Genomic DNA, 17,531 nt, shown 5'->3' on the forward strand with positions numbered 1-17,531 from the left:
AATAAATAAATAATTACTTCCAATAATATATTATTAAATATTTCCCTATTAATTCTTATTTTTTTTTTTAATTTGTTTTTCCAATTAGCCGCAAAATCGCAAAAACCCTAACAACATTACCACTCACTACTACTCCTCACAACTGTTGCGAAACAGATAGATATGCTCAGCTCCGCCGCCACCGCTTCCGCCACCTCCGTGAGTGCTCGCTCTGGCGATATCCTCTACGGCTACTTGCGCAGGAAAACCGTCGCGCCTTTTCGCTTTGCTCAGCCTGTAAGCTCTCTCCTCTCCCTTTGTCGACGCCTTCTTTTGTGTCTTTCTTTCACATTCTGATGATAAAGACTTAGTTGATTTTTTTTCAGAAGCAGCAGGTATACTGTAAGTCTCTGCGTCCAAGTTTCGTTGCGGTCAGAGCCATGTCAGAGTCTCAGACAGCTCTAAAGAACCAGCCACAGTCCTCGGCTTCCTCTGGTTTGTTTTTTTGTGTCAACCTGCAATATCATATCCAGAGATTGATTTCAATTATATTTTTTGTATACAATAAGTTTTTTTAATGTATACAACAGGAAAGAAGCAAGCTTTGATATCTTTATCTGACAAGAAGGATTTAGCTACTCTTGGCAACGGTCTTCAAGAGTTGGGGTACGTCTTATTTCATAAATTTTTAGTTATGTTTCTGTCCTCCTAAGTTTTTATGGATTGAAAAAATGATTCCTTCTTTTTTTCATCTATAGATACACTATTGTTTCTACTGGAGGAACTGCTTCTACTTTGGAGAATGCTGGAGTCTCTGTCACCAAAGTCGAGACGCTTACTCATTTCCCTGAAATGGCAAGTTTCTTTCTTTAAGTTCGCATCTCTTTTGTTATCGTTTTTAATTCTTCAATAGGATTCACCTTTCATTAAAAAAAATGATTAAGCAATTTAGTTTGGTATGTTAAACTTAGCTCTTGTTTTGTTTTTTTTTCTTCTTCTCGAAAATCAGCTTGATGGCCGTGTGAAGACTTTGCACCCAAACATTCACGGTGGTATCCTCGCTAGAAGAGATGTGGAGCATCACATGGAAGCTCTTAATGAGCATGGCATTGGTTTGTTTTCACATTTAGTTTGCCTTCTAAGGTTGAGATTAAGCTGTCTATAGTGTGTCTTTATGCTAAATTACATCGTTTCGTATGTATTGAATGACAGGTACATTTGATGTGGTGGTTGTCAATTTGTATCCGTTCTACAACAAAGTAACTGCTCCAGGTGGGATCAGTTTTGAGGATGGGATTGAGAACATCGACATTGGTGGTCCTGCTATGATCAGAGCAGCTGCTAAGGTAATACATATGCATATGAAACTTATTCCTTATATTCATTTCTTGATGATGAATGTGTTTTTATGTTATTGGACAGAACCACAAGGATGTCCTCATTGTTGTCGATTCAGAGGATTATCAAGCCGTTTTGGAGTATCTCAAAGGAGGGCAGAGTGACCAACAGTTCCGCAGAAAACTTGCGTGGAAGGCCTTTCAGCATGTTGCTGCTTATGATTCCGCCGTCTCAGAATGGCTATGGAAGCAGACCGAAGGAAGTAAGTGCTTAGACTTGTGACTCAACATGAATATACTAAAAAATCAAACTTCTTTCTAAATCATTATATCTTTGTCTTGCAACCTTTCTCAGAAGAGAAGTTCCCTCCCAGCTTTACAGTTCCTCTTTCACTTAAAAGCTCCCTTCGCTACGGTGAAAATCCTCATCAAAAGGCTGCCTTTTATGTTGATAAGAGCCTTGCTGAAGTCAACGCTGGTGGTATTGCCACAGCCATTCAGCACCATGGAAAGGTACTTTTAGTTTTTAACTGTCATTTATCATCCTTGTACTTGCCTTCCAGCCATATAATCCCTTTTTTGATATTTCTTTGAGCAGGAAATGTCATACAACAACTATCTTGATGCTGACGCTGCGTGGAACTGTGTGTCAGAATTCGAAAACCCGACATGTGTGGTCGTGAAGCACACAAATCCTTGTGGTGTTGCCTCACGCGATGATATTCTCGAGGCTTACCGTTTAGCTGTGAAAGCTGACCCAGTTAGCGCCTTTGGTGGCATTGTAGCCTTCAATGTCGAAGTGGACGAGGTAAATTCAACTAGTTCTGTCCATAGTGTATTCAGTTGTCTAATAATCTGTTAATATGTCTCTAGGTTCTTGCTAGAGAGCTCCGGGAGTTCAGGAGCCCAACAGACGGGGAAACTAGAATGTTTTATGAAATCGTGGTTGCTCCAAAGTACACTGCTAAAGGTCTTGAAGTTCTCAAAGGGAAGTCGAAAACTCTGAGGATCCTGGAGGCGAAAAAGAATGACCAAGGGAAGCTGTCTCTCAGACAAGTTGGTGGAGGATGGTTAGCTCAAGACTCGGATGATATAACTCCAGAAGACATCAGTTTTAAAGCCGTCTCGGATAAGACTCCAACTGAAAGCGAGCTTGCGGATGCCAAATTTGCCTGGCTTTGTGTTAAGCATGTCAAGAGCAATGCCATTGTGATAGCAAAGGTTGGTTCCCTTTCTTCTTCTCTTTCTATACGTCTTGGCTCGTTCATGATTCTGATTCTTGGGTTGTTTATGGTGAAGAACAACTGTATGCTGGGGATGGGAAGTGGACAGCCAAACCGAGTAGAGAGTTTGAGACTAGCTTTTAAGAAAGCTGGCGAGGAAGCCAAAGGAGCTGCCTTGGCCAGTGACGCCTTCTTCCCATTTGGTATATTTATTTTCATAGACCACTCTTCTGTTTGTAATAGCGTAATGCTTCTATGAAGAGAAAGTTTTAATACTTGCTGTTGTTGTTGTGTGATGAATGGCAGCTTGGAAAGATGCGGTAGAAGAGGCGTGTGAGAAAGGAATAGGAGCGATAGCAGAGCCTGGAGGTAGTATAAGAGACCAAGATGCTATTGATTGCTGCAACAAGTATGGTGTCTCTCTTCTCTTCACCAACGTTAGACATTTCCGCCATTGATGATGAATCCAAAAGAGATTTTGAAAGAGTTTGTGTCTGGGCTCTAGGCAAGAACAACACCCACTAAAATAAAAAGCAAGAGTTGAGAAATGTTGTAACTTTAATATGAAAGCGTTTGACTTTGTGTATGATTTGCACCTGAGAGATGTTTCAACGAATAAATTTGGCATTTTTCTACTCAAAGATCATATTTTTATGAACACCCGGAAGCAACATGATGAGATGTGTATATATTTAGTCAACTCAAATTAAAACGAGAGAGTCAACGACAGTGGAGAGAGAGAAAGAGAGACCAGAGATGGCGACAGGGAAAGTGGTGGTGGAGAAGATAAGAGGGAGATCTACGGCTACGGGTTGCTTCTCTAAGTACCCTCTCAAGTTCATACTTCCTACCAAGGTTCTCTATATCTATTTTAATGCAGATTCTTATTCAGAATTTCACTTGCTTAAGTTCCCGACAGTGAAGGAAGATATCGAACTTTCAGGTAGCTCCTGTCGGAACTGATGTTGTCTGGATTTACAGTATCACCTATGGCGGCGGCATTGTCTCTGTACTTCCCTCTCTCTCTCTCTCTCACTTCCTTTTGTCTCTCAGTAAATTTGTCAGTTAATTGAACAAGTTCTTGTTCATAGGGAGATTCGATTTCATGTGAGTTCACCATTGGTGATGACTGCACCGCAGTGCTTACAACTCAGTCTTCTACTAAGGTTAAACCAACACATTCTGTCTCTTTCTTTGAACTGGAGACATTAACTTCATCCTACTTGGTTTGATTCTCTGGCCTTGGATCTTGTAATTTCCTTACAGGTATACAAGGCAATAGGATCTCAGTGCTCTGAACAAACATTAGAAGTAATGTTTCTCTCTAGAGATCATTCGAGTTGTGTGTGTTCAGATAGAACAACAGTTTGTTATTGCAATAGAATAAGACCCTTTTCTTTGATTCCTGTTTCTCATATTGTTGTTGTGCAGTAGGCGAGAATAGGGCGTGAGTCTCTTTTGGTTGTGGTTCCAGATCCAGTGACTTGCTTCTCCACTGCTCGGTACTATCAGAAACAAAACTTCAGATTGGTTTCAGACTCTAACCTTGTCCTTGTGGATTGGATCACAAGCGGGCGTCACGCAAATGGTGAAAAATGGGATTTCGAGTTTTATAAAAGCATCAACAATGTCTACCTGGAAGATGATAAACCTTTATTCCTTGACACAGTAACTTACTAATCTCATTTACTCTCATCTGATAAGAACATTCATGACCAAGATTGTTAGACTTTACTGTGGTAATGGTTTGTTTACTCCAGGTGCTGCTAGAGAAGAGGAACATACAAAGCATAGCGGAGCGGATGCAAGACTATCACGCCATAGCAATGGTCATACTCTTCGGGTTGGTTTCTCTCTGTCTTCTTGTAGTAGTTCTAGAGAAGGCACTAGAGCACATCTTTATAGTGAGAATTTGGTTTATTTGCTAAATCTATGTTTGGCAAATGGGATGAAGGCCAAAGCTGAGGGAACTCCAGAAGCAAGTTCAAGAAAACGTGAAGAGTATGATGTCGGAAGAGTTGCAGATCTCTTATGGTTCTCGGAGACACAATCCTGATTCAAGGGTACGTAATGGCTTCATGAAACCAGAGTTCATAGCTTCCTGCAGCACTTTTGGCCCTGAGGTTAGTAGTAATATCATGCTTTCTTTCTCAGTTTCCAAATCCTTAAATCTTGTTTCTCCTATCCATCAAGAAACCATATATATATATATACACAGCTTTGCCCAAAACTAGACAAGATTGACCGGTAGGATTAGAGACAACGCATGAATGGCTATTGCGGCTAGGCTTTAATGATTGAAACATGGTGTGAATATATTGCAGGGAAAAGGAGTTGTGGTTCGAATTGCTTCGGATTCCACAGAGTCAGTCTATAACTTCTTGAGGCAACAACTGGGTGATTTGGAACCACTTCTTGGTCAATCTCCTTATGCTTGAGTCTTTTTTCATTTTCATTTTTCTTTTTCTTTGCTCTACCAAAAGCATCAACAAGTCCATCCAACATCATATTGTTGTTTAGGTGAAAACAATAAGAAGTCATTCAAAATTTATCTATTAATAATAACAATCTCAATTAATTTGAACGGATATGTCTTTTCATTATAATTTCACTCGTAACTGTTTATTATATATTTTTGTTCATAACATTTTATGGTACCTTTTCATTTATACTTATTTTCATTTTTTCAATTCCAAATAATTTATATAGACATGTCTTTTCGTTATAATTTTGCATTAGTTGTGAAAAACTTTATGGTAAAATTAATTATGAAAATAATTCTAAAAACTATGAGGATATTTTTTCCATAAAATTTATGGTTCTTTAGACATGCAAGTGCTAGAGAGGATTTATTAGAAAGAGATGAATAATGGCAAAATACAATGAAAACATCATTTCGGGATACATCATATCAACTGGTAATTTATCAATCATATTATTATTATTATTATTATTATTATTTTCGAATGAATGTAAAATTTATTCAAACGGAAAAACGTTTTTACATCAAGTGCTTCCTGTATTCTAAATTGTATAAAGAATCAAAGAACTTGTTTTCATGAGTTTGTAAGCTGTGCTCCAAACCAAGCACACAACCCTTCATCAAGATATCTCTTCCCCTTGTTTTTTACTGCAAGCAGCTTCAACCTAATCGTCTTGTCTACAAGCTTGTAAATAATTTCCACATCTCTCGATTGTTCTCCATGTCGACGAGCATTACGCTCACGCCAGATACTATGCACCAAGGCTTGGAATGCATAGCGAAGTAAGAATCCTTCTGTTGTTTCACGACCATGAGTAGAGATAATCCCTATAATCTCATTCCAATCATGGGTGAAATCATCCTTCATAATACCTCCTACCAGCTTCCTCCAAACTTTCTCAGAATATTTACATTCAAAGAATAGATGTTGACAAGTCTCCTCCTCCTCCTCACACAGAATGCATTTTGTGTCTATAGAAGTATTCCACATCTTCATTCTGTCATGAGTTTGTAGCCGGTTACGTATTGCTACCCATACTAAGAATGAGTATTTCGGCGTCGATTGTGGAAACCACACTCCTCTGCTCCAACTACACTCAGCTCGAGATTGACGAATTGCTTGCCATGTCTTCTTTGTAGAGAATTGATTCGAAAATCTATCTTCCCTCTGCTTCCATAGAGGGATATCCTCTGCCTCAGTTCTTTTACTCCGCAATATCTCAACTTCATCCTCCACTTCGTTTAAAATTCTCAGTCTATGCCTCCTTCTGCGATGCTTAAGCATTACTTCATCAACACGAGTATTTTCAGTAATGCCAAGAGCAAGTTTCCCCCCTTCTCCTAGCAAATCCTTCAGACATCCAAATCTTGACCAAGAGTCGTACCAGAAAGATGTGTGTTCTCCATTGTACACTTCCATCTTAAGATATGATTTAGCAAGGTCCCTTAGCTTCATAATCTTCCTCCACATCCACGAGCCTACATTTGCATTACATTTCATCGACCAGAATGAGCTCTTCCTTATCAAGTAGCAACGTATCCACCTTACCCATAAAGAAGTCCGACAAGAAAACAACCTCCACAGTAGCTTCAGCCCCAGCACTACATTGATTTCCTTTAGTGGTCTGAGTCCCAAACCCCCTTCCTTCTTCGGCAAGCACACATCTTTCCAACTAACTTTAGCTTTGCTTGTTTTTAAATCTGGCCCATACCACATGAAAGCAGAGCATAGGCTTTCTATTTCCTTCAGACAGCTTCCCGGCAATCTAAATGCTGACATCCAGAAGTTAGCCATACTCGTAATGACCGAATTAATAACCTGAAGGCGACCCCCATTGCTGTAATCATATTATTTGTTCACTGCAAAATTACAAACCCATTACAATTATGTTCATATTGAAAAGAGCTTACTAAAGACATGGGATTCAAGCAAAATAAGTTTTTAAAAAAACTTTCGGTGAACAAATTTATTTAAAAAAACTCATTGTTCGTTTTCAAACAGCGTATCAAATAATTTATTTTGTCTTACTTAATGATTAGATAATTCTTCAATTTTCTCTGATTTTACTAAATTTATTTTAAATTTTAGCAAGATCTTTTTTGTTAAAATTATTTCATTTAACTATAATTTCTCTAAAAATTGATACACGATTTATTAGTTTTATTACAGAAAACAAACATTAGCAGCAGCATGTGAATTTTAAAATTGAAAAGATGAAAGAAAACAAAACACACAACTGTTATTAGAGATTTTTTCACCATGTATTTTTGGTGTTTAGGTATCTTGCAGACTTAATAAAAAAAGTTTTAATAATCTTTTAATAAATATATATAGTTTCGAAATATATAATATATATATATATATATATATATATTCATCTTTTAATCATTTTTTCTGTATTATCTGTTTTCAACAATCCAACATTATAAGAAAATGTTTTGAAGAGTTGTATCACTTTCTCAAAAACCTTTTTTGTTTGCTATATATATATTCATACTCTACTGATAATATTAAACCAAAATATATTTAAGATATTGCATCTTTTTATCATAATTTTATATCTTTTATTTACAATTAATTTTTATCATTTAAAACTATTCTAAAAATTGTATTTTTCATTTTTAACTGTGCTAATTAGAGAAACATTTATATATATAAATGTTAATATAGATTTTCTTCGCAACATCGCAGGGGTTCCATTCCTAGTTTATTAATAATAATAATCTCAATTAATGTTGAAAGATTGTGTTGTTTCATCATAAAAATTGCATTTGTTGAACAGAAGTTAAATTATATTTGTATCAATAAAAATTATTGTTATCCTAATTGTTACGAAAATTATCAAAATATCTAAAAGTGTATATTTTCTTTAAATAAATGTCAAATGTTGTAATTTTTCATCTTAAAATGACACTTTCTAAAAATGTAGTCTTTCCATCTTATATAATATGTGGCATAATTTTTTTTTACAAAATGGATTCTGTACAAAATCGCATGGGTTCCTTACCTAGTAGTTATCAATAATAAAATATAAAAAATATCCGAACAACTTTGATAAAAAAATTAGATAAATAAAAGTAAAAACAAAGCAAAAAATGCAAAATAAAAGCAAACCAAAAGAGAAAAAAAAATAGTTCTTTTAGAAGAAAAAATTGTGGATTTGAAGGCTATGAAAGTTTCACTTATTAATTGATTAACAAAATTAGATTATGACAGTGATTTATTATCTAGAAATCATTTTAGATTACAAAAAAAAAAAAAACTCCTAAGTTTTAGATTATCTACAAAAAATCACTATTTTGCATTTTGAAGAAGATAAGCAATTATGGATTTTTACTTCTTTTTCAGTTATATATATAAATGTCTCACAGTTTTGTAATATATTTGGTTTATGTGTCAAATGATATCTTTTTTATTGCAGTAAAATGAATTGGATTAAGAGAAATTGGAAGTATACAGTTTTAGAGTTATTATGATGTAACTAATAACATGACTAAAAGCTATTGGCAAAAAAAAATGATGTGAAATTGGTCCGCATGTAGCTTTTTGGTATAGGGGCACGCTTTCTGATAAAACATAGACTGCAGTGAAGAGAATGAAAAAAAAACTGATGATTTGATTCGTATCAATATCTTCAGATGTGAAATCAATGTGCTAAGTAAGATCCATCTTCCCAATCTTGCGATTCTCCCCGGGTATTGTATCGAAGGAGAAGAAAGATTACTGTTTATCAGTCTATGCAACATAGATTGGATCCCCTAAAATGGACTAGACGGCTTACAATTGCTCTTGATGTGACTAGAGGGCTCGAGTCTACACACCTTATCTCGCCAGAACAGAAGTTAGGTACACCAATATTTCATTTACGTTCCAAAATAGTAGTATTTTGAAAATTTAATTAAAAAATATAATCTATTGATAAAAAATTATAAAAGAATACTCTTCTATCAACAAAAATTATTGTTATCCTAATTTCTAAATCAAAATCCAAAATCTACAATAGTTCTCTAAAAAAATAAAAACTTTCCAAAAATAAAAGTTTAAAAAAATTAATTAAAAATGCAACCTATCGATCAAAATTTTTAAAAGAATATTCATATATCAACAAAAATTATTCTTATCCAGATTTCTAAATCAGAATTAAAATCTATAATAGTTCTCCCAAAAAATGATAACTTTTCAAAAATAGTAGTTTTTAAAAATTTAATTATTAAATACAACATATTGATAAAAATTCCCAAAATAACAGTTTTTAGAAAATTTAATTAAAAATACAACCTACTAATCAAAAATTCTAATGTAATTTTCAATAGTTCACTCAAAAATGATAACTTTCTAAAAATAGCAGTTTAAGAAAAATAATTAAAAAATACAATTTATTGATCAATACTTATGAAAGAATAATCATCTATCAACAAGAAATATTGTTATCCTAATTTTTAAATCGGAATCCCAAATCTACAAATAGTTCTATAAAAAATGATAATTTTCCAAAAATATCAATTTTTAAAACTTTTAACTGAAAAATACAACATATTGATCAAAAAATTTAAAGGATTCATCTATCAACAAAAATTATTTTTATTTTAATATCTAAATCAGAATCCCATATCTACAAATAGTTCACTAAAATACGATAATTTTCCAAAAATAACAGTTTAAACAAAATTTAATTAAAAATACAATCTATTGAACAAAAAATCTAAAAGAATACTTCTATGAAAAGAAATTATTGTTATTCTAATTTATAAATCAAAATCTCAAATCTACAAGTAGTTCTCTAAAAATGACAACTTTCCAAAAATAATAGTTTTTTAAAAATTTTAATTAAAAATATAACATATTGATCAAAAATTCTAAAAAAATGTTATATATCAACAAAAAAAAATTGTTATCATAATTTCTAAATTAGATTCTAAAATCTACCGTAGTTCTCTAAAAATTGATAATTTTCCCAAAATAGCAGTTTTTAAAAAATTTATTAGAAAAGACAACATATAGATCAAAAATTCTAAAAGAATACCCATATATCAACAAAAATTATTGTTATCCTAATTTCTAAATCAGAATCTTAAATCTACAATATTCTCTAAAATATGATAATGTTCCAAAAATAAAAGTTTTTAGAAAATTTTACTAAAACATACAACCTATTGATCAAAAATTTTAAAAGAATACTCATGTATCAACAAAAATTATTGTTATCCTAATATCTAAATCAGAATCCAAAATCTACAATAATTCTCTAAAAAAGTGAAAACTTTCCAAAAATAGCAGTTTTTGAAAAAAAAATTAAAAATACAACCTAGTGAACAAAATTCTAAAAAACAAATACTCATCTATGAACAAAAATTATTGTTATCTTAATTTCTAAATTAGAATCCTAAATCTACAATAGTTCTCTAAAAATGATTACTTTCCAAAAATAGCAGATTAAAAAAAAATTAAAAACACAACTTATAGATTAAAAATTTAAAAAGAATACTCATATATCAACAAAAAATATTGTTATCGTGATTTCTAAATCAGAATCCGAAATCTACAATAGTTCTCTCAAAAAATTAAAAGAATATTCATCTATCAAAAAAAATTGGTGTTATCTGAATTTCTAATTTAGAATCTCAAATCTAGCTATAGTTCGCTAAAAATTATAACTTTCCAAAAATAACAGTTTAAAAGAATAATTAAAAATATAACCTGTTATAACTTATGTAAAAATATTTATCTATTACCAAAATTTTTTGTTATACTAATTTTTAAATCAAAATCTTAAATATACAATAATTTTTTTAAAAATAACAACTTTCCAAAAATAACCATTTTAAAAATTATTTTTAAAAACAACATATTGATCAACGAATTTTTTGTTATCCTAATTTCTAAATCAAAATCTCAAGTCTACAATAGTTCTTTATAAAAATGATAACTTCCAAAAACAGCCACTATTTATAAAAAAAATATTTTTAAAAAGTTATTTGTTTGTCTATTTGTAATTTAAAATTAAATATTTAAAATAAAATTGTATTAGAAATAAAATTAAACACAACTTTGTTTTAAATTAAAAAAAATTAGAATACTTTTTTATAAAACATAGTTTTAAGTTTATGAAACATAGTTTTAAGTATATGTATCTGGAGAATATGCCCGCCTCGGATGAGTCGTTTCTAGTATCTGTGTCAAAGAGCTCCCTCCTCGCCTCAACTCTTTTCATTCTCTTCTATCTAACAAAAAGAACAGTAGGCAGCTCACTTTTTCCAATCTTCTAGCTGATGCAGTCTCGCGCATGGTCGCGGCTAAAAAGTTACTACAGAAGAGCAACACTGCCCATATCAGACCATGTTAGATCCAACCAACTATCAAATCCGCTACGTTCGATTTCCTCTTCCAGCTATACCAAACCGAACGTAACACGACCCGAATGGCTGATCTCGAGTCTATGCAAAGAAGGTAGAATCACAGAAGCACGCAAGCTGTTCGACGAATTGCCCGAGAGGGATGTGATCACATGGACGGATGTGATCAACGGGTATATCAAGTCAGGGAACATGAGAGAAGCTAGAGAGCTCTTCGATAGGTCCGATTCCAGGAAAAATGTCGTGACTTGGACAGCTATGGTTCGTGGGTACTTGCAATCCAAGCAATTCTCTGCAGCTGAGATGCTTTTCCAGGCGATGCCGGAGAGAAATATAGTTTCTTGGAACACTATGATTGATGGGTACGCTCAAAGCGGGAGAATTGACAAGGCCCTGGAGCTGTTCGATGAAATGCCTGAGAGAAACGTTGTTTCTTGGAATACGATGATTAAAGGGTTGGTGATGCGCGGGAGGATAGATGAGGCTATGGGTTTGTTCGAGAGTATGCCTGTAAGGGATGTGAAGTCATGGACTGCTGTTGTGGATGGATTAGCGAAGAACGGGAAGGTGGATGAAGCGAGGCGGGTTTTCGATTGTATGCCTGAGAGAAACATTGTTTCGTGGAACGCGATGATCACTGGTTATGCACATAACAATAGGATACAGGAAGCTGACCAACTCTTTCAAGTGATGCCGGAGAGAGACTTTGCTTCTTGGAATACGATGATCACAGGGTTTATACGGAATGGGGAAGTAGACAGAGCATGTGTTTTGTTTCACCGGATGCCTGAAAAGAATGTTATTTCCTGGACCACGATGATAACAGGATACGTTCAGGTTAAAGAAAACGAAGTTGCATTGAAGGTTTTCTCAAACATGTTGAGGGATGGTTGTGTTAAGCCTAACGTGGGAACTTACGTGAGCGTTTTAAGTGCATGTAGTGACATGGCTGGTCTTGTGGAAGGGCGGCAGATTCACCAGTTGGTATCGAAGTCTGTCCACCAGAAGAACGAGGTTGTGACTTCAGCGCTTATTAACATGTACTCAAAATGCGGTGAGCTGGTAGCTGCGAGGAAAATTTTCGATTCCGGGATGGTAAGCCAAAGGGATTTGATATCATGGAACAGTATGATTGCTGTTTACGCACACCACGGGCGTGGGAAAGAAGCGATTGAGATGTATGATCAGATGCGGAAACACGGGTTCAAACCCAGTGAGGTGACTTATCTTAACTTGCTATCCGCTTGCAGCCACGCCGGTTTGGTGGATAAAGGAATGGAGTTCTTTGAGGAGCTCGTGAGAGACAAGTCACTTTCTGTGCGTGAAGATCACTATACCTGTGTAGTGGATCTCTTTGGTCGGGCTGGTAAATTGAAAGATGTGTTTAAGTTCATCAATAGTGTAGACGCTAAGCCATCAGGTTCCGTCTATGGAGCGCTCTTGTCGGCTTGTAATGTTCATGGAGAAGTGAGTATTGCTTCCGAGGTGGTGAAGAAGGTTCTGGAAACAGGGGCGGATGATGCTGGAACCTATGTAATGATGTCTAATATATATAAAAGGAGTGGGAAAAGGGAGGAAGCTGCAGAGATGAGGATGAAGATGAAGGAGAGAGGGTTGAAGAAACCGCCAGGTTGTAGTTGGGTTAAAGTCGGGTTTGGGTGGCATGCTTTTGTAGTTGGAGACTTCTCTCATCCTCAGTTTGAAGCTCTTTATTGGGTAGTAACAGGTCTTAGCAACAACACGAGAAAGAACATGACTTCAGATGTTGAAGAAGATAAGCTCTTACTTCTGTTCTTATAGATTTGTCTGATTCGATCTTTTACCATCTTATACTGAATAATACAGTCATTCATTCTTCTTTGTTATATAAAAAATTGTTTTTGAGTGATACCCGCCAAATTTGGGACTTGGTGTTGGGTTACTCGACACAAATTTTTAAAGACGTTCAACTTCAAGATGTCTGGTAACACGAAACTAGTTAGTAAGAAAACTCGAGCTATCGACCGGTTAAAACTGACCGAGTGAACACACTAATCCTAAATTGAATGTATTGAGTCTCAGTCAAAAAGGCTAACCAATGCTAGTGTATAATAAAATAGGAGTATAACACATTCGGCAGGAACTACTATCTCCTGGCCAGTTACAACAGTTCATACATGGACCAAACTCAACAAGAAAAAGAAAAAAAAGAGAAACAAACAAACAAAAAGTAAAAAAGATGGCCAAATTTAAAGGAAGAGAAGGAAGATTAGAGGGAGATCTCACATGGTGCGTGAAACGTTCTTCCGCGGCAAATCGCTTCCAGGTTTTCTCCAGCGTACGAGCACAGTGGTGACACTTCCACACCTATTTAAGCCATGATCATTAATACCAGTTGCTTTATAGTGATGAAAAATAAGCGTTGGATAGATGATAGATCTTTTACCCGTCGCATATAAAGGTACGGAGTGTGTTAGAAATCCACCAGCTGCAATGACCCAACGTGTGTGCAGCCGTAGAACCAGCAGTTTCGCGCTTTCTGGCGTGTCGAAGCTCGACCCGTTTGCATTCTTTACAGGCGCAAATTCTTCCTCCCTCAAGACCTATAAAGACGAGAATTAATCTTTTACAATTGAACGTATATATCGGTTTTGATGGTTTTCATTAAGAATAACAGAACACAATACCTCGAAGAGTGCAGTTGAAGGCGCATAGGGAAAGCAATCAAATATGAACTGTTCTAGTTTCACTCCCTCTATAGAACCATTTATAGACGGTATCTTCTTCTCTGCCACATGGTAACTGCAAGAGTTTTTGATATCAGATATTATGAATATGTCAAATGTTTTCATATAGCAGGACTGAATTAGAGTGAAAGCATCTCTCACATGCTGTCTTTTTCCAGCCCGTTTGCAACTTGGTTAAGGAAATCCAGAGTGAACATGTGTAAGCACACCTGAAACATACTTACATTAGGATTAAACACATGCCACTTGCATAACAACACTCACTGTCCTTCCTTGCAGATTTTTAACATAACCAATGCATAAGTTGCATAAAATGGAGCAATCACTAGCAATTATGTCTTAAAATTAACTTATAAGAACTTCAAAAGCATGTATAAGAGAGAGGAGTTTACGTTACTCCAGCAAAATTTAAGACGTCCTGTTTGTTGATTAGTTTCAGAAGCCATGGACTCATCAAGCTCTGTGTATTCAACCACGGTCAGAGGCCCGCCTTTTCCCCTCCTTACAAATACTCCTACCTTTTCTTGTGGATATGCCTGTTCTCATACAACAAACTTCTCGATTAAGACTTGACTTTGATTTGTCTTCCGATAAGCTAGATGCAAGAAGGTGAAAATTTAATGTAGGATATTGAACATTAGAAAGGTATATGAATACCTTACGGACTACTTTTGCAGCAGAAGCTGCACCTTTGTCGATGAAGTATCCTAGAAAAGTAGGGTCAGCTACTCGAACCTGTTTCCCAAGATTGCCGTTTATTGTTCCAATAGCCTAGAAGAATTGACGAAGTACTCGAATAAAGACTTGAAAGCATTGAAAGAGCTACCAGAACATTGTCAACACCATAGCAATCCACATACTTTATCCCCCTGGAAGCCATATCTTCTAATAACCCTGAATATTTTAGAGCTGGACAAACATATATAATGTTTCTGATCAGAATCAGAAAATGTTGAAAATACTATTTCCGATAACTAGAGCAGGAGGACTAAGAGGATACTTACCTGCATAAACTCCCCCGTTCCCATCTGGAGCCTTGGCTAGCTAGTCACAAAGAATTGAAATTCATAAGGTCAGTGTCTTAAGGGTATAAAGTAACTGCTATAACATCAATAGCCGGCGTGTAAGTAGCTTGTTTACACATACACTGAAAGGTGTCTCCATGATAAACTTTCCATCCTTAGTAATGCAAGGTAGAGTTCCTTGTTGGAAAAATGTGACCTACAGAGAGTGAGATCGATATTGGTGTCCGCACAAAAGAGGAAACCGTAGACATGAACGAAAACTACGACTAAGAACCCTCTTACTTGATCTGGCTCAAGGCCAAAGTACTTGTGAGTCTCGAAGAATTTTTGTGTTGGTTCGTGAGTAAATGGACTGGTCATTATATACCACTGTATTGCAACTGGGCGAGTTGGACCTGCTGCATTCAAAATGTCATGTGAAACAAGGTATCAAAAATGGTTTACTGTGCAGATACATGGAACGGTGGAGTTGTGAACTTTACCCTCACTCATTGCCTGAGCAGCAAGCCTTTGGACACATAAGATCCTCTCAGCTTGAATCTGGAAAAGTGACTTCCCAGATGGCAGTCCGATATCTAAGGTGATAAAACTACTATGGTGAGGTAATAATAGATACCGGAAACAGTAAAACAAGTCATGTTATAGAATATTGCTCTAAACATGAGAAGCTGAACTTGCAAAGCCAATTTTCAACTGTGTATAGAAGATGGACAGCAAAATTCAGAGCTGGAAGGAGAACTACTCACTATAACACCCTTTGGGATCTGAACTTCCAAGTCTTGTTCCCTGCCATTTTTTTTATAACCAGATCATTTCATGAGAACTTTATTCACATGGACGTACTGACAAACACTACATTCAAAACAAGCAACTAATATCTACTCAAACGTAGCTTTTACCCCCTACATCTCGTTCAACTGGTCAACTCGCAATTCAGGTGATGGATGACAGACACTCCCATACGGATATCCACAGAAGTATATTCCCAAGGTACATTAAATGTTAAAGCAAATGGGAAAAGAAGATTACAGTATCCTATAAAGTATCTTTCAGGTCACGTGATAACCATTCTTTTTCATTATTAGGTGCTTAGATATCTAGAAGAAGGCACCGACGGGTAAGTTTTTTTTTTAAAGCACTCATGATTACTTTCAAATAAAGCCTTTATGGCCTCAACCCACAATTATCAAAAGAAAACATGTCAGACCCCAGCTTAAGCAATTATTGAGTAGGTAGCAAGCATCATTCCAACATCATTTCAGCCAAAATGACGACCCATTCCAACCATAATCCGAATATCATTAAAATCTACTCAACCAATTAGTGATTAGTACTTACTTAGAAAACTAATCCAAGAAAAATCAGATCAATGTTTTATTTCTAAAGCAACACAAGACTCAAGAAAATAATAAGATGCAAGTAATAATTAAAGTAACCTGTCCACCAGATAAAAGCACCACACCCAATTTGCCTTCATAGATAGCCTTCAACCCCATCTTCCACCATTTTTCTTTCTCTTCCTTGCTTCTTTCCTCCACCGTCGACACACAACTCTCCGGCGGCGCCTCGATTGCCGCCGCTGGCAACCCTAACGAGGTCAAAAACAGAGCTCAAATTCAAATCTTCATATAATGCGTGTGAAAGAGGCTTAAACAATTTGATTCCAGGAAGATAAAACAAAAGTTAATAAGTAAAACCTTGGGAGTTAAATGAGCATCTGATGATCCGATCTATTCTCGGAAGATCCAAATTCTGCAAGAACAATAACGGATCACGCTTAAAATAATCTAATCAAAAATTCGATCAACACTCACTACCAATCTTCAGTTAATTCGATGAATAGAGAATGCAAATCACCTCAATTTCAGTGACGAGGAGATGACGCTCTTCCGGTGAGAGCTCCTCCCAGAGAGCGAAGACATCTTCCTGTCCGTAGTCCTTGAGCCTCTCCACTAGCTCCTGGTGAGGTGACACCGTCCGAGGAGGAGGTGGCAGCGTCGTCGTCGTCACGTCCGCGGTTTTAATCTCTGTCTCCGTCGTTGGCTCCTCCATCGTCGTCGTCTATCGAACGTCAATCACAGTCTAGAGGATTTTATAGTACTAAAGAGAAGAGAGACGATGAATCAAATTAATCAACGTGTTAATAGTATTCGTAAATGACCATAATACCCTCCTTCATAGTCAAAGTCCTCCGACAATTTGTTAGCCTAACCCTCCTTTTGGCTCCGCAGGTTCCGGGCCATTTAGAATTAACTTGCATATATCCTTTTAAAAAATATCAATGGTATTTTATACATACACTCCACACCTTTAATTCCTGGTTAAATAATATGATCCAATCTACTCATGCATTTGGAGAAGACCACATGGGAATTTCAGCTATATCAGCTCCAACAAGTCAGCGC

At 35.7% G+C, this 17,531-nt stretch overlaps 4 protein-coding genes across 7 annotated transcripts; 3 read left to right on the plus strand and 1 right to left on the minus strand.

Annotated features, from left to right (window-relative positions):
• The first annotated feature begins 53 nt into the window (after nucleotides 1-53).
• Nucleotides 54-3,199, plus strand: LOC103867396 (bifunctional purine biosynthesis protein PurH). Of its 2 annotated transcripts, none has more exons than XM_009145464.3 (12): nucleotides 54-276; nucleotides 366-474; nucleotides 570-645; nucleotides 738-834; nucleotides 989-1,091; nucleotides 1,192-1,325; nucleotides 1,402-1,579; nucleotides 1,672-1,829; nucleotides 1,915-2,124; nucleotides 2,190-2,537; nucleotides 2,616-2,742; nucleotides 2,846-3,180. In XM_009145464.3, the coding sequence occupies exons 1-12, from the start codon at nucleotides 163-165 to the stop codon at nucleotides 2,995-2,997; spliced, it is 1,806 nt and encodes a 601-aa protein (XP_009143712.1). In that variant the 5' UTR covers nucleotides 54-162; the 3' UTR covers nucleotides 2,998-3,180. The 2 variants fall into 2 exon arrangements, with proteins under 2 accessions (XP_009143712.1, XP_009143711.1); XM_009145463.3 differs by having other exon boundaries at nucleotides 81-276; nucleotides 351-474; nucleotides 2,846-3,199.
• On the plus strand, nucleotides 3,173-5,169 carry LOC103867395 (urease accessory protein D). 2 transcript variants are annotated; one of them, XM_009145460.3, is made up of 8 exons: nucleotides 3,173-3,394; nucleotides 3,483-3,548; nucleotides 3,631-3,705; nucleotides 3,806-3,850; nucleotides 3,974-4,207; nucleotides 4,300-4,382; nucleotides 4,494-4,662; nucleotides 4,864-5,169. In XM_009145460.3, the coding sequence occupies exons 1-8, from the start codon at nucleotides 3,296-3,298 to the stop codon at nucleotides 4,975-4,977; spliced, it is 885 nt and encodes a 294-aa protein (XP_009143708.1). In that variant the 5' UTR covers nucleotides 3,173-3,295; the 3' UTR covers nucleotides 4,978-5,169. The 2 variants fall into 2 exon arrangements, with proteins under 2 accessions (XP_009143708.1, XP_009143710.1); XM_009145462.3 differs by lacking the exon at nucleotides 3,806-3,850 and having other exon boundaries at nucleotides 4,864-5,098.
• A 5,202-nt stretch (nucleotides 5,170-10,371) lies between these two features.
• Nucleotides 10,372-13,263, plus strand: LOC103867397 (pentatricopeptide repeat-containing protein At2g35030, mitochondrial). Its single transcript, XM_033291318.1, has one exon. It carries the CDS (start codon nucleotides 11,292-11,294, stop codon nucleotides 13,173-13,175), a length of 1,884 nt encoding a protein of 627 aa, XP_033147209.1. The 5' UTR covers nucleotides 10,372-11,291; the 3' UTR covers nucleotides 13,176-13,263.
• Nucleotides 13,264-13,439: 176 nt separating this feature from the next.
• LOC103867398 (UDP-N-acetylglucosamine diphosphorylase 2) lies at nucleotides 13,440-17,250 on the minus strand. Of its 2 annotated transcripts, none has more exons than XM_009145467.3 (15): nucleotides 16,984-17,250; nucleotides 16,824-16,878; nucleotides 16,563-16,714; nucleotides 15,873-15,912; nucleotides 15,609-15,701; nucleotides 15,409-15,521; nucleotides 15,248-15,322; nucleotides 15,106-15,145; nucleotides 14,928-15,010; nucleotides 14,759-14,836; nucleotides 14,494-14,637; nucleotides 14,243-14,310; nucleotides 14,042-14,156; nucleotides 13,801-13,957; nucleotides 13,440-13,721 (listed from the first exon to the last, which is right to left on the minus strand). In XM_009145467.3, exons 1-15 carry the CDS (start codon nucleotides 17,176-17,178, stop codon nucleotides 13,624-13,626), a joined length of 1,506 nt encoding a protein of 501 aa, XP_009143715.1. In that variant the 5' UTR covers nucleotides 17,179-17,250; the 3' UTR covers nucleotides 13,440-13,623. The 2 variants fall into 2 exon arrangements, with proteins under 2 accessions (XP_009143715.1, XP_009143714.1); XM_009145466.3 differs by having other exon boundaries at nucleotides 15,409-15,524.
• Between the last annotated feature and the right edge of the window lie 281 nt (nucleotides 17,251-17,531).

This window comes from Brassica rapa, chromosome A05 (assembly GCF_000309985.2).
Source record: "Brassica rapa cultivar Chiifu-401-42 chromosome A05, CAAS_Brap_v3.01, whole genome shotgun sequence".
NCBI classification, from domain to species: domain Eukaryota; kingdom Viridiplantae; phylum Streptophyta; class Magnoliopsida; order Brassicales; family Brassicaceae; genus Brassica; species Brassica rapa.